The sequence below is a fragment of the Saccopteryx leptura genome, chromosome 1 (assembly GCF_036850995.1).
Source record: "Saccopteryx leptura isolate mSacLep1 chromosome 1, mSacLep1_pri_phased_curated, whole genome shotgun sequence".
NCBI lineage: Eukaryota > Metazoa > Chordata > Mammalia > Chiroptera > Emballonuridae > Saccopteryx > Saccopteryx leptura.
In genome coordinates this window covers 258,721,304-258,737,789 of record NC_089503.1, presented here as the reverse complement: position 1 = coordinate 258,737,789, position 16,486 = coordinate 258,721,304, and the positions used below count along the sequence as shown (strand labels likewise).

At 43.7% G+C, this 16,486-nt stretch overlaps 1 protein-coding gene across 1 annotated transcript in view; it reads right to left on the bottom strand.

The window, feature by feature from the left end:
• The window catches only part of NWD1 (NACHT and WD repeat domain containing 1), a 70,976-nt gene that overhangs the window by 13,464 nt on the left and 41,026 nt on the right, over positions 1 to 16,486 (bottom strand). The window contains 5 exon segments of the mRNA XM_066368247.1: positions 83 to 173; positions 10,047 to 10,319; positions 12,549 to 12,684; positions 12,686 to 12,755; positions 14,741 to 14,872. Coding sequence (XP_066224344.1) covers positions 83 to 173; positions 10,047 to 10,319; positions 12,549 to 12,684; positions 12,686 to 12,755; positions 14,741 to 14,872 — 702 coding nt within the window.

The following is a 16,486-nucleotide window of genomic DNA, read 5'->3' as shown; positions in this document are numbered from 1 at the left end:
CTTTTCCACAAGCACCTCTTCACCTCCAGCCAAATCCAGAGAGAGCTTCCCCCTCATGACTGCCCCATGTGTGAAACGCTGCCTGTGGCGAGAAGGGACTTGTCTTCAGAGACCACTAGGAACCCCACAGCTTCTGGAAGCTTCTCCAGTAGGCTGTCTCCTTCGGCAGAAATCTGCAGAAAGTCAAAGATACCCATCAAGCATTTCCATAGGGTTAAGGATTCAGGATCAAGAGCTTGATGTACAGCTCTGTCACTCACCAATAATGTGATCCTAAGCAATTTCCTTAACCCCTGGGTGCCTTAGTTTCCTCATCTGTTAAAGGGGTGATGATACCAGGACTGCTTCACAGGACTATCATGGGCTAAGAAGTGTGTCCTTTACTTACCCCCAAGCACATGATCTGCCCTAGCAAAGTGGCAGTTATTATTACTATTGACATTGTTGTTGTAACCAATTCAGGGGCCCAGAGAACATTGCAGCATTTGTTTTCTGCCCCCAGAGGAGGTCTGGAGATGTTAAAATCAAAACATGAAGTGAAGCCAGAGGAAGGCAGCACTGTTCTTCCTATTCCTGAGTTGCAGAAATGAACTGATTTTGTTTGAATCTAAGAGGAAGATGCATTCATTAACCCTGATCCTCAGCCTGAGTCCAGCTACTGAGTTTTGAGTACCTGCCTGCCTGCCACCAGACCATGTGGCAAAAGTGTTTGTTCATTATCTGGGGAGGGGGCATGTGGGCAGGCCAGGAAAGTGAGTCTTTACACAAATTCAAGCCAGGATTTTAAAAATATTTGTTCAACGTTTATTTAGCAGGCACAGGAGAAACTGAATTTCTTTATGGATTTTTGTGGTGATGTTTTTTAAACATGAGATTCTTTTAAAACTTAAAAAAGCCTGACCAGGCAGTGGTGCAGTGGATAAAGCATCCCACTGGGAAGCGGAGGACCCAGGTTCGAGACTCTGAGGTTGCCAGCTTGAGTGCGGCAGGCTCATCTGGTTTGAGCAAGGCTCACCAGCCCAAGGTCACTGGCTCAAGCAAGGGGTCACTCACTCTGCTGTAGCCACCCCCCCCCCCCGGTCAAGACACATATGAGAAAGCAATCGGTGAACAACTAAGGTGCCACAACAAAGAACTGATGTTTCTCATCTCTCTCCCTTCCTGTCTGTCTGTCCCTATCTGTCCTTCTCTCTGACTCTCTCTGTCTCTGTCACAGAAAAAAAAACTTTAAAAATTAAATAATAATACTTTACAAAATAGTTTTTTAAAAAGAAATATCCATTGCACATCATGAACATCTTTTCACCTTCCCTGTTATTCTTCCTTCTGCCCAGAATGGACTATTGTCCATTTGCGTAGATAAATGTTTACAAGAGCATTCTTTGTTGCACAATCCATCACAGATGTTTTGCAAGTTGCTTTTTTATTTAATGTGTCTTGAGCAGTGATTCTCAACTGGGGGGGGGGGCAATTTTGCTTCCCCAGAGGTCACTGGGCAAGGTCTGGAGAAGTTTTTGTTCGTTAACATCGGAAAGATACTCCATATCTAGTTGGTGGGGATGAGGGATGCTGCTAAATATCCTGCCACACACAACGCAGCCCCCCACAGCAGAGAAGGACCTGACCTCAAATGTCAATTGTGCTGGGGTTGGGGTAAGCATAGCAGTTAAGAGCATGAATCCTAGAGCTACACTGTTTGAGTTCAAATCTTATCTGTGACACACTCTGTGCTTCAGTTTACCTATCTGTAACAAAAAAAAAAAAAATGGCAGCAGCTACATTTTGGCATTGATTTGAGGCTTAAATAAATGAACAAATATGAAGTGCTTGAAATCATGCTTAGTACGCGGCAAGCATGACCTAAACATTGTAATTTCCGTGAAAGTAACTCTAGCCCTGGAGTTGGCAAACCTTTCCTGTAATGGGCTAGAGTCACAGTAACTATTTCAGACTTTGTGGCCATATGGTCTCAACTTTGCCATTATAGCGCAAACATAGCCATAGATAATATATAAACAAATAAACAAATGGATGTGGGGTGCCAATAAAACTTCATTTATGGACACTGAAATATGGGTTCCACAGAATTTTCATGTCACAAGCTATTTGAATAAAAAAATTTTTCAACTACTAAAATTAGTGTTGTGTGGCTTGTGGGCTACACAAAAACAGGCCATGGGCCTAGCCAGTTAGCTCAGTCAGTTAAGAGCGTCATCCTGGATGTGAGGGCGATCTGGCTGCGACATCTGTCACCCCATTGATAGCCGGGGTTGAAGAGCGTCATCCCAAAATGACATGGTTGCAGGTGCTATCCCCAGTCAGGGCACACATGAGAAGCAACCAAGGAATGCACACCTGAGTGGAGCAGCAAATGAATGCTTCCTTCTCTCTCCCTTCCTCTCTCTGTCTCTCTAAAAATCAATAAAAACTAAGCCCTGGCTGAATAGCTCCATTGGTTAGAGCTTTGTCCCAAAGCGCAAAGGTGGCCAGTTCTATTCCCTGATCAGGGCACATACAGGAACAATTTGATGTTCCTGTCTCTCTTTCTCTCCCTGCTTCTCTTCCAAAAAAAAACCCCCAAAACAGGCCACAGTTTGCTGACTACTGCTCAAGACTATCTGATGTTTTTTATAGCTCCATATCTTCCATAGTATAGATATTCCTAAATTCTTTTAACCACTTTTCTATAGATGGACTTTTGAGATCATGTCAATGTTTCCTATTACATAGAATAGTAATTCTATGTAAATACAGTAATTCTACTAATACAGTAAATCGTCTCTTAAAAATGGTCTCATTTTTAAAAGAATGTACTTGTTTATGGGAAATACATACTGAGATATTTAGGAGTAATGGGGCATTATGTCTGAAACATTCTCCTCTTTCTTTCTTTCTTTCTTTCTTTCTTTCTTTCTTTCTTTCTTTCTTTCTTTCTTTCTTTCTTTCTTTCTTTCTTTCTTTCTTTTTTAGCAAAGCTTAGTTGTTCACTGATTGCTTTCTCATATGTGCCTTGACCGTGGGGCTACAGCAGACCGAGTAACCCCTCGCTCAAGCCAGCGACCTTGGGTCCAAGCTGGTGAGCTTTGCTCAAAAAGAAAGAAAGAAAGAGAGGGAGGAGAGAGATGAGAAACATCAACTTGTAGATGCTTTCACTTTAGTTGTTCATTGATCACATCATATGAGCCTTGACCACGGCAGAGGCAAAGGGAGGCTCCAGCCAAGCCAGTGACCCCTTTGCTCAAGCCAGCAACCTTGGGCTCAAGCCAACAACTATGTGATCACGTCAGTAATCCCACGCTTACGCCAGCAACCCTGCACTCAAGCTGGTTTTGTTTTTGTTTTTGTTTTGTTTTTTTGACAGGGACAGATAAGAACAGACAGGAAGGGAGAGAGATGAGAATCAACTCATAGTTGCGCACTTCAGTTGTTCATTGATTGCTTTCTCATATGTGCCTGGACCGGGGGCTACAGCAGAGTGAGTGACTCCTTGCTCAAGCCAATGACCTTAGGCTCAAGCCAACAACCTTGGGCTTCAAGCCAGCGACCTTGGACTCAAGCCAGCAACCATGGGATCATGTCTCTGATCCCACGTCCAAGCAGTGACCCTGTGATCAAGCCGGATGAACCTATGCTCAAGCCAGCAACCTCGGGTTTTGAACCTGGGTCCTCTGCATCCAGTCCAATGCTCTATACAATGCCCCACCACCTGGTCAGGCAGGCTGGTCCCTTTTTTTTTTTCTTTACAGAGACAGGGAGAGAGTCAGAGAGAGGAACAGATAGGGACAGACAGACAGGAACGGAGAGAGATGAGAAGCATCAATCATTAGTTTTTTGTTGCGACACCTTAGTTGTTCATTGATTGCTTTCTCATATGTGCCTTGACCGTGGGGCTACAGCAGACCAAGTAACCCCTCGCTCAAGACAGTGACCTTGGGTCCAAGCTGGTGAGCTTTGCTCAAGCCAGATGAGCCGGTGCTCAAGCTGGCGACCTTGGGGTCTCGGACCTGGGTCCTTCGTATCCCAGTCCGATGCTCTATCCACTGTGCCACCGCCTGGTCAGGCCAGGCTGGTCTCATTTTTAAGTGAAGGGTAATATTCCTGAAACTCTTAGATAATATAAAACACACTGAATTTGCAAAGGATTTCCCCCTAGGATCCATAAAGGATAGTAGGTGTTTCTGTCTACCTGGTGTTGATATTGACATGAGTTAGACATAATCTACCATTCATGAAATGCTGAACAAATTTTAAAATGCTTTTGCATTTTCCCTATTTCAAATTTGCTCATAAAATGAGACTGAATACTTTTATAATCTTATTTCAAATTTACCTAAATCAAACTTACATAAAATGTAGCCTCACTGTGTTTACCTTCATGCACACACGTGCAAGAATGGATTGATTCCTGGAAGCAGAATTGTTGCATTCAGCGCAAATCCTTTTTAATCTTGAGAGACACTGCAAGATTGCTTTCCCAAGGGTTCCCCAATTTATATCCCCACAAAGAAGGTGAAATAGTGCCCAAGAAATGGATTTTATTTTCATAAAAATATATTTTTTATGTTCAAAATAAGAGCTCTGTTACATATACTTTGCTGAACCACAGAAATTTTGGGAGGTGATTTTTAAAAACATCAACATTTAATAAAATAAAGCTCCCATTCCTGGTATAAGCATCACTCTATGCAGAAGTCAGTTTCAAAGCTTTGTTGAATTGCAATGACCAAAGGCAGGTCATAGCTGGCTCAGTGTTAGTGCCTTTGTCTGGAGTTGCCCTGTGCAACTGGCGTGCAACCTTACAGTTTTGCTCATAAGTGTGTGTGTTTGCTTCTGTTAGAGTAGGATGGGGTCCTACTTACACTTTTAAAATCCTTGCTTAAAGTTTTATGTTATTTCAATACCACACTCTTGGTTGACATATGCATGATCTTCATTTCCTTGCCTGCAGGTCTAGCAGCTCTGCACCTTGAGTTCCGCTTGGACTTAAATATTTCAGGGTTGCTTTGATGAAGAGTGACACTCAGGTACTACTCAGGAACGTTGGTGCAAGCAGACTGCTTTTCACAGGGCCAAATAGTTCCAGTCTTTTCGTACCTGCTTGTTCAGGTTCCTTCACTGTGCTCTGACATTCCTAGGACACAGCTTTGAGTTGAGCTTTCTCTTCTAATTATTTTTTCATTTTTAAAATTTTTTTAAATATTTTATTTATTGATTTTAGATAGAGGAGAGAGAGAACGGTGATGAGGGAGGTGTGGGAAGTATCAACTTGTACTAATTGCTTCTTTTCGTATGTGCCTTGACTAGGCAAGCTCGGGGCTTCAAACTGGAGACTTCAGCATTCCAGGTTGATGCTTTGCCCACTGTGCCATCACAGGTCAGGCTAGTAACTTTTTTTGATGCTGATCCTTCATTACGTCTCCATCTGGTATTCTATCCCTTCAGCCTGGATAATTTCTTTTGAGTATCTCTTACATAATGCAGATTTGTTGGAAAAATTGTCTCAGCTTTTGCTTATCTAAAAATGTCTTTATTTTGCCTTCTGTGTTCAAGGACATTTTCAATGGATATAGAAATCTAGGTTGAGAGGTATTTTTCTTTTATCAAGTTACAGATGTCTTCTGTACTCGTTTCTGGTGAGAAATCAAATGTCATTCTTATTGTCTTCCATTAAATGTAATTATTCCTTTTTTTTACTATGAATATTTTAAGATTTTTCTCCTTATCTTTGATTTTCAGCAATTTGATTATGATTGCCAAAATTTAGTATTTTTTTTCTTTTGACCCTGCTTGGGGTCCAACAAGCTATTGGACTTTTAGGCTGATGTCTTACATAAATTCTGGAAAATTCTTGACCATTATCTCTTCAAATATTTCTTCTGCAGCATTATTCCTCTCTTCTCTAGTTCAGAGACTCTGTCTTTTAGACATTTGTCATTGTCCCACAATTCTCAGATGCTTTATTCCTTTAACTCCTGTTTATTTTTCTTTACATTTCCATTTGGATAATTTCCATTAACTTGCTCTTAATTCTCTGATCTTTCTCTGCTGTGAATAGTTGGCCCATCAAATGAATTCTTCATTTCTGACATTGCCTTTTTATTCCTAGTATTTCCATTTCATCTTTTTCTCTAGTTTTGATTTTTAAAATTTAAAATTTCCATCTGTTCACACATGTTACCCACCTTTTCCACTATTTATCATATACATTTAAAGTTTTTTGTCTGATCATTTAACATCTGAGTCATTTGTGTGTCTGCTTCTATTGACTGTTTTTGCTCTCAATCATAGTCTCACTTTGCTCTTGATTATGGTCCCATTTTCTTGCTTCTTGATCATAGTTTTTGTAATATAATGGATATTGTATGTAAAAGGACAGTAGAACCTAAGAAAAGGATATGCTTTTATTGTTGGGCCTCTAGTGTGGAGTGATCTGAACCCATCTAATCTATATGTCAACTGGGTCTGAGGTGACTGGCATTTTAGTTAAATTAATTTATCACTGTCCAAATGTTTTGAGGGTGGTAACAAGACTTTTCATCTAGCAAGACTATTGTGCTGGTGAGTCTCTGCAGACCCCCTATTCCTTACACCCCAGCCATCAGTTTTCCAAATCATGGCGTATTTCTCTATACTTTATTATAGCCTGACCACCAGCTTTTTGGAGGTACTAGAGATTGCCTTCCAGTCCTGCCTGCAGCTATCTGCTCCAATTTATATTTTGTCAAGAATCTGGTTTGGACTGCCCCAGAAACAGACATTAAGAACAGTATCTGGCCTGACCTGTGGTGGCGCGGTGGATAAAGCATTGACTTGGAATGCTGAGATTGCCGGTTCAAAAACCCTGGGCTTGCCCGGTCAAGGCACATACAACAAGCAATCAATGAACAACTAAAGTGAAGTAACTATGACTTGATGCTTCTTGTTCTCTCCCCTCCTCTCTCTGTAAAATCAATCAATAAAATTAAAAAAAAATTTTTTTAAAAGAACAGTATCTGAAAGACTTCAAAGCGGCTCTAGTAGCACTTACCTCTGATTATAGTAATCAAAAAAAAAAAAAAAAAGAACAGTATTTGAGTGCAAGTAGTTTATTTGGGAATCAATCCTAGGAAACACTGGTAGAGAATGAAGAAATAAGACTGGGAAAGAAAGGCAACCAATAAATGTGGCTCATTAAGCCAGTCAATTAGGTGGGCCAGGGGAGCTCAGTCTTGCTGGGGATGCTCTAGGAAAGAATGTAGAACACGTGTCCATCCTGGGATTTTATCCTTTAGCTCCATCAGTGGTTGGGGAAAGGCTGCTCCCAAGAGTATTAACACAGTGGCCAAATGTGCTGGGAAAGTGGGAGATTCAGAAAAAAATAAAGCCCAGGTGCAGAGTTGTAGGTGTGCAGTAAGCAGGTGTAGTGTAAGTGCTTGGCATTAAGTTTTGATTGCCAAGGCATTTGTTTTAAAAGACATCCATCTTGAATAAATATATTGCCCCTGTATGACACAGCTACTAGCAGAGCAACCAGGTAAGGAATTAGGCTTCCCCCACCCACAAAGCTCCTTTTTTTCAGAAAGCTCTTAGTTGTCCTGGCCAGATAGCTCAGTTAATTGGAGCAACATCTCAAAGCATAGAGGTTGCCAGTTTGATCTCCAGTCAGGGCACATACAGGAACAGATTGATGTTCCTGTCTCTCTCTCTCCCTTCCTCTCTCTCTAAAATCAATAAAATAAACATTAAAAACTTTTTTAAAAAAGAGAGAGTTCTGAGTTATCTCAATAACTGACCACTTGAGTGATCCCAGGTCTCCCTTTAAATGGAGCGAACCTACAAAATCTTAGATCCCACCCTTGAACCCTAATAAATGCAGAGCCCCAGGTTCCCTCTCTAAAACCTCTCCCTCTCTCTCTCTCTCTCTCTCTCTCTCTCTTTCTCTTCAACCCCGCTGTGTGTCCTTTGGGTGTGCTGAGTGCCACACACTCTCTAGGAGTCATAAGTAGTAAATCTTTTTCCTCCAAGTTCTCTGATGCTTTCTTGCTAAAGTGTATCCTGTGATCGTAACAAGAACCACAAGAGTTTCCCCAGCTATAAATAGGGCCTTGGACAGGGGCATGTTGTGCAGCTCCCTACAAGTGATGTGTGTCCAGGTGAGAACCACAGGCTTTCCTAACCAAGGGAACCAACATCAATAAGTAGGCTTGGGACTAACAGAACAGTAGCCTTCAGGAATAGAAGAATAGCTTTCAGAATTGAGAGGATGGGGCACCAATGGTGAGTTATATAGGGAGAAATCTGAGTTTAACGAGCACCATATTTCCAATTGATTCCAGTGATATCTTACTGGTTGGAAGTCTGAGCAGGTGCCCACTTAGCCATCCCTTCCTGGCTCTGGATGCAGGTGCCATTTCTGCCCCCACCCATTTTACAAATGAGGAAACTGAGACTCAAAGAAGGGGCTGAGCTTGCCCAAGAATACAACTAGTTAAAGGCAGAAATGGGATTTTCAAACCTAGTTAGCCCTGGCTGGTTGGCTCAGTGGTAGAGCATCGGCCTGGCATGCAGAAGTCCCAGGTTCGATTCCCGGCCAGGGCACACAGGAGAAGCGCCCATTTGCTTCTCCACCCCTCCCCCTCTCCTTCCTCTCTGTCTCTCTCTTCCCCTCCCGCAGCCGAGGCTCCACTATAGCAAAGATAGCCCGGGCGCTAGGGATGGCTCCTTGGCCTCTGCCCCAGGCGCTAGAGTGGCTCTGGTCGCGACAGAGCGATGCCCCGGAGGGGCAAAGCATCGCCCCCTGGTGGGCAGAGCTTCGCCCCTGGTGGGCGTGCCGGGTGGATCCCGGTCGGGAGCATGCAGGAGTCTGTTTGACTGTCTCTCCCCGTTTCCGGCTTCAGAAAAATACAGAAAGAAAAACAAACAAACAAACAAAAAAACCTAGTTGTATCTAATCCCCAAGTTCGAGTTTCTTTCTAGGCTGAAGGATATTACTAAAGATAATCAGTAAGTGGAGAAATAACATAAACACCCAAGAGATCTGATAAAAGAATCAAGATTCTATTTCATTATTGTGCTTGCTGCCTTGATTGCTCAGGGAGGCTATGAGGCCATGAAGTCCACAAGTATGGAGCTTTGGGATGATTCTCTAGTGGCCATATTCCTCCCCTACTCAAACGCTCACCTCCTCGGCAGAGCACACAAGACCTTCTGTGACCTGTTTCCATGACACCTCTCTTTTTCTTTAAATGCCAAGCATGTCCTACCTTCCCACAATGATATCCCCTGTTCCCTCTATCTTTCCCTTTCCATCTCGGAAATCTTTCTTGTCCCAAGCATGCCTCCTTAGGGGAACCTTCCCACCAGACTGCCTCTTCTAGAAGTATTTTCCCCTTCTCCCAACCAAGAACACACTACCTTTACCTCTACTGAAAACCTAGTCTGTTCCTCTTAGTGTGACGATATGTCATTGGCGAGCTCATCTCCCTCCCTAAGTTGAGTTACTGAGGGTACAGTTGGACTCCTGTACCTTCTACAGCCCCTCCAGTGGCTGCTGTGGTGCCCTTGTTTCTCCACCTATGACTTCATATATAACTTGCTGTTAGTGCCCTATCTATAGCCCCTCAAGGTTCTTTTCTATTCCTGAAGGTTGCTTACAGCACATCTGCAACTCTGCATCTGAGTTGGGGTTTTTTCTGACTCCCTGACCCCTACCCCACCATCACTCATGGCCCCTTGTGAATGTTCCTGAGAGCATCCAACTACTGAATGAGCTGTAGATAGTACCCCAGCTCCTGGCTGCTCAGTGAGGACAGCTCTAAAGCACATCCTTACACTGTCTCCCACAGCATCCCAGCAGGACTGAGTGCTAAAAGTGCCCACATTGGCCAGCCCCCAGGAGACAGGAATAGAGGTTTCCTGAACTACTCTGAATTGTGAATCTCTAGGATTAGGAGTCCAATTGTCATTAATAAAAGATCAAAGGTTAGATGGTTTCTCCCAATTTCTAGGACATCTGAGCACTTTGGAGCTGAGTGAATGTTGGCATCATGTTAAATAAAGTTGCTTACCACAGAGATGGAGCCTTTGCTGAACCCAATAACCATCTGTCCTGCTTTCTGGACTGAGACCCCACAGGCAGGTGTTTCTTCTTTGATGCTGGACCAGTGTTGCTTCCCCTGTGCTTTTCCCGTGACTGAGCTCCACAGACTGAGCACCCTGTCCTCAGACACTGTCAACAGTGTGGCCCGGGAAGCCAGTGCTGCCGTGCATACCCAGGGGTCTGAGGCATTTCCCAGGATATGGAAAATCAGCTCTGCAGTTTCCAGATTCCAAGCACTGACCTAACAGAAGGACAAAAGGAGGAGAAAACTCAGCAGGAGACCTAGGCTGCAAGTGTTCCAGAATCGAACACAAGATTTGTTCTTTTTTATAGTTCATGTATTTTATTTTTAACTCTCTGCTAGTTCCAAATGTAAAGGGATCCGAGAGAGGTATCCTGAATAGTATCCTGGAAGAGCAAAAGGACATTTGTGGAAAAATTGATGAAACCCAAATAAAGTCTGGAATTAAGTTGATAAAAATGATCAATATTAATGTCTTAGTTTTGACAAATGTAGGTAAGATGTTGACATTAGAGCAGGCTGGATCAAGGGCATGTGGGAACTCTTTATAATATCTATAACTTTTGCATAAGTCTAAAATTGCTGCAAAATAAAAAGTTTTAAAAATAGGAAAAAAGCCAGCCATACCATATGCACTGACATATATGTCCATTTCAAGTAATTATTAATTAAAGCAGTTTTTCTGTTTAACCTCACAAAAAAATGTATCCTTTTGTCAGCGGAAACCATTTAAAAAGTAAACATTTGCCCATTAATTTTATTTCTGGGGTTTATTTTATTTTATTTAATGTATTGTATTGTATTGTATTGTATTTTTCTGAAGTTAGAAGCAGGGAGGCAGTCAGACTACCACATGTGCCTGACCGGGATCCACCCAGCATGCCTACCAGGGGGCGATGCCCGGCCCATCTGGGGTGTTGCTCCGTTGTGGCTGGAGCCATTCTAGTACCTGAAGTGGAGGCCATGGAGCCATCCTCAGCGCCCCGGCCAAATTTGCTTCAATGGAGCCTTGGCTGCAGGAGGGGAAGAGAGAGACAGAGAGGAAGGAGAGGGGGAAGGGGAAAGAAGCAGATGGGTGCTTCTCCTGTGTGCCCTGACCTGGAATCAAACCCAGGACTTCCACATGTCAGGCCAATGCTCTACCACTGAGCCAACTGGCCAGGGCCCTGTGGGGTTTATTTTAAAAAAATAAAGAGAGGCTCTGGCCAGTGACTCAGTGGGTAGAGTGTCAGGCTTGTGTATGGACATCCTAGGTTTGATTCCCAGTCAAGGCACATAGGAGAAATGACCGTCTGCTTCTCTCCCCTTCCTTCTCCCCCTTTTCTCCCTCTTCCCCTCCCACAGCCAGTTGCTCAATTGGTTTGAGCATGGCCCTGGGCACTGAGGATAGCTCTGTTGGTCCATGTGCGTCAGCCTCAGGAGCTGAGGATAGCTTGGTACTTGAGCATTGGCCCCAGGCAGGGTTGCCAAGTGGATCCCAATCCGGGCACATGTGGGATTCTGTCTCACTATCTCCCCTCCTTTCACCTAAAAAATAAAATAAAAAGAAGAAGTATGCATAAGGAAAGTTATCTCAATTATTTGAAAGCTCAAAGAACTGGACACAACCTACATGTCCAATAGTAAGGGATTATTTCAATAAACCGTAGTAGAGCCATGCAGTGGCATCTTATGAAATTACTAAGTATACTCTTTTTGAAGAATGTTTAAGATCATGAACCAATAAAAACAGCTTTATAAAACTGCACCTATGGTTTTTTCTTTTTCTTTTTTTTTTTCTTTTTTATTTTTGAAGCTGAAAACGGGGAGTGACAGTCAGACAGACTCCCGCATGCGCCCGACCGGGATCCACCCGGCACGCCCACCAGGGGCAACACTCTGCCCACCAGGGGGGACGCTCTGCCCCTCTGGGGCGTCGCTCTGCAGCGATCAGAGCCACTCTAGCACCTGGGGCAGAGGCCAAGGAGCCATCCCCAGCGCCCGGGCCATCTTTGCTCCAATGGAGCCTTGGCTGCGGGAGGGGAAGAGAGAGACAGAGAGGAAGGAGGGGAGGGGGGTGGAGAAGCAAATGGGCGCTTCTCCTATGTGCCCTGGCCGGGAATCGAACCCGGGTCCCCCGCACGCCAGGCCAATGCTCTACCGCTGAGCCAACCAGCCAGGGCCTGCACCTATGGTTTTTATCCCAATTTTGTTTTACACACACACACACACACACACATCACATAAAGTAAAATCATGTAAATTGTAACAGTGGCTATCTTTGAAGTTATCTATTAAAATTCATTATTTCTTTATTGTTGTTTCCAAACTTTTATGGAAAACAAAGATGATTTATACAATCAGTTTTGAATTCAACCAATACTTCTCTAATATTTAAGCCTGCAACTGCCTAATAAAAATATAATGCAAGCCACATGCAACCAAATGTTTATTAGCCACCTTTGTTACCTTTGAGCTAGATGCTGAATACACAACCTTCTTTGCTTCATCCACATGAAGGCTCCAGATCTGAGGTTTGGTGGGATCTTTGGAGCCTCCACCCTCAATGGTGAATTTCTCCTGGCTGAAGAGTAAGTTCCACAAGCACAGTGTGGTCCCTGGCGGCAGAGATGGCCTGCGTCCCTTTAGCAAACACTTTTACACACATCACCTCTCCTGCAGCAGGCCAGGGTGGGGGGGAGTATATTAGCTAGGCATATTTTGACCTTCCAACTACCAAAGTGCCTATTGGTTTGGAAATTCCTTGGTTTGCCAAAGAAAGAATGAATGGATTTGAACATCTCCAAATGAGGAATAATGCAATGTTTATAGCAACATGTTAAGAAAAATATATGGACAGTGTACATACTTAGATTGCAATGACATGACACTTCTAACATATTTTTTGAGATATAATTTACAAATAAAATTCACACATTGAATGAACAATGGTACGATTCACTATATGCTCACAGAGTTGTTCAACCATCACCACAGGCTAAGTTTGGAATATTTTCATAACATCACAAAGCTAACACTCCCTCCCCTTTCTCTCCTTATTAGTTTAGCCATTGTAAAGTGTCTAATTCAGAGGTACCTAGTACAATTACAATGTTGTCTATCACCTTTATGTAATTCCAGAATATTTCCATTACCCCAAGAGGAGACCACTGTTCCTCATTAGTAGTCACTCCCCTTTCCTCCCTCTCACACTAGCAACTGTTAATCTGCTTCCTGTCTCTCTGGATTTGCCTGTTCTGGACATTTCATATAGATGGAATCACACACTTACGTGGCCTTTTGTGCCTGGCTTCTTTTATCTGATAGAATTCCCTGAGCTCCAGCCTCATGGTTTTCTTGCTGTAAACGTGCCAGCTTCCTCCCCATCTTGGTGCCTTTGCACTGGCTGTTTCCCATGCCTAGATGCTCATCCCACCCCCTAGCCCTTTGCACACCTCTTCCTTCACACCCTTTGTGTCTTGGCTGAAATGTCCCTGCTTAGAGGAATGCCTTCCCTAACACCTTAAGTTGGTCACTTTGGGTACTGTAGCTCAGGGTATGCTGTTTTCCTCATTACACTTATCACAGTGTGTAATGGCTCACCCTCCCAAACATGTAAGTCTGACTCGGGCCAGGATTCGGGTGAGGCAAGTGAGGCACTCTTCTGGTGCAAAATTTAACGACACACCAAATCACTGAGTTTCTTTTATTGCCTCTGATTCCAATATGGCTTGGCACAGTACTACTGTTGAACCTGTCTTTAAGACAAATTGATATTTATTCATTGTGGTTGTTTTGCATTTATTTCCATTTTTAAAAAACATTGTTGAAATATTATTTATCTTGATGACTAAGGTTTGATTAACTTTGAGAGCAGCCCTTTAAATTGTGCACCCAAGGCGTGTGCCTTACTACCCTCACCCTACTCTCATCCCTGGTCTGTTTCTCTTTAGCCTCTAGAGCAGGACTGGTACACAGCAGGGACTCAAAAACTGAACAAATAAAATGAACCATGGTGGTGATGGGACTCTACAGAAATGTAAACTCTAGTGTGCTAGATAAATTGCCCATAGATGACCACACTTTACCTTCCTTGAAATATACCTTCTGCATTATGGCTCTAAGACTCTATATTCACCAAGATATAAAGTCTATTTCCCTGCTCATTGATTTTAGGCTGTTCTTATGACTTCCTTTGGCCAATAGAATGTGACAGGGTGCCAGTTCCAGGCCTAAAGAGACCTTGTACATTTCTGCTTGCCCTCTAAAAACTCTGCCTCTGCTCCAGCTAGCCTGCTAGAGGATTAAAGATCATGTGGAGCACAGTTGAGTTTCTCAGCTGAGAACATCCTAGGCCAATCAGCTCCCAGATGCCTCACTAACTGATCTCAGGTGTATGAGCAAGACTGCTGAGTCCAGAACTGCCCAGCTCAGTCCAGCCTGAATTGCCAATCCACAGACAGTGAGCTAAGTAAACAGGTATTGTCTGAAGCTACAATGTTTGGAGGTGTTTTATTATGCAGCAATAGCTAGCTGATGCAGGATCAAAGCCAGGATTTTGATACAGAGAAGTGAATTGGAAGTGAAGAGATTCTGGGGACTGACTGATTGATGTGGGACACTAGGAGGAAGGTGATCGTAAACCACGTCCTGAGCCTCACCTGTGTATTCAGTTAGGATGGGAATCACCTGCTGCTCTTCCATGTCCCACACAGCCACGATGCCATCCTGGGTGCCCACCACCAGCAGCTTCTCTTCCAGGCTCCATGCCATGGCTGTGATGCGTGTGGCCCACGAGAGACAACAGTGAGGTCATCAGCTCCCATATATCAGTGCTCAGACATGAGGTCCTCTGATGGGTCCCCACTTCACAGATAGAGCCACTGAGGCATGGACAGATTCAGTCCCTGTCCAGAGCCACACACTTAGGAAATAGCAGAGCCAGGATTTCGAAGCAAGAGCTGTCAAACACCAGATTCAGATCTTGGCTGTAAGGTTTATGTTGCTCTTAGGGACTAAAGCTTGGTCCTAAGTGTCTCTCCAGTTGAGTGGTTCTCACTCAGGAGCAATTCTGCTCCTTGGGGGATACTGGACTGTTATATTTTTCATTAAACCAGATTCAGTCTCAGAAGCCTTCTCAAAACAGCATTGGTCTGAGCATGTCAGCCTCAGGCACTAAAACTGGCTCAGTTGATTCAAGCATCGGCCCCAGATGGGGTTGCTGAGTGGATCCCAGTCGAGGCACATGCCAGAATCTGTCTCACTATCTCCTCTCCTTTCACATAAAACAACCTGGTGAGAATTGTATGATAAAAAACATTCTGGCCTGACCTGTGGTGGCACAGTGGATAAAGCATCAACCTGGAAATGCTGAGGTCGCCAGTTCAAAACCCTGGGCTTGCCTGGTCAAGGCACATATGGGAGTTGATGCTTCCAGCTCCTCCCCCTTCTCTCTCTCTGTCTCTCCCTCTCCTCTCTAAAATGGATAAATAAAAAATAAATAAATAAAACCATTCTGCCTACATCACACTCATTAGAATGCGTTTTTAAAAAATCTGAATTGCCTGACCAGGCAGTGCACAGTGGATAGAGCGTCAGACTGGGATGCAGAGAACCCACACTTGAAACCCTAAGGTCACCAGCTCGAGCATAGGCTCATCAGCTTGAGTGCAGGGTCACTGGCTTGAGCATGGGATCATAGACATGACCCTGTGGTTGCTGGCTTGAGCCCAAAGGCCACTGTCTTGATGCTCAAGGACTCTGGCTTGAGCAAGGGGTCACTCACTCTGCTGGAGTCCCCTGGTCAGGCACATATGAGAAAGCAATAATTGACCAACTATGGTGCTGCAACAAAGAATTGATGCTTCTCATCTCTCCCTTCCTGTCTGTCCCTATCTGTCCCTCTCTCTGACTCTCTGTTTCTGTAAAAAAAAATCTGAATATAACTAGTGTTGGTGAGGATGCAGAGAAATAGAAACCTTTGGGCACTGTTGGTGGGATTGCAAAATGGTGCAGCTGAAAAACAGTATGGAAGTTTCTCAAAAAGTAAAACAGAGACCCTAGCAGGAGAGCTCAGTTGTTTAGATTGTTGTCCCAGTATGCCAAGGTTGTGGGTTCGATCCCTGGTCAGAACCTTTATAAGAATCAACCAATAAATGCATAAATAAATGAAACCACAAATCAATGTTTCTCTTTCTCTCCCTCCTCTCTTCTCTCTAAAATCAATCAATAAATAAAATTTGGAAAAAACTTAAACATAAAATTACTATATGACCCAGAAATCCCACTTCTGGGTATACATGCCAAAAGAATTAATAGTCTAGCCTGACCAGGCGGTGGCGCAATGGATAGAGCGTCAGACTGGGATGCGGAAGATCCAGGTTCGAGACCCCAAGGTCGCCAGCTTG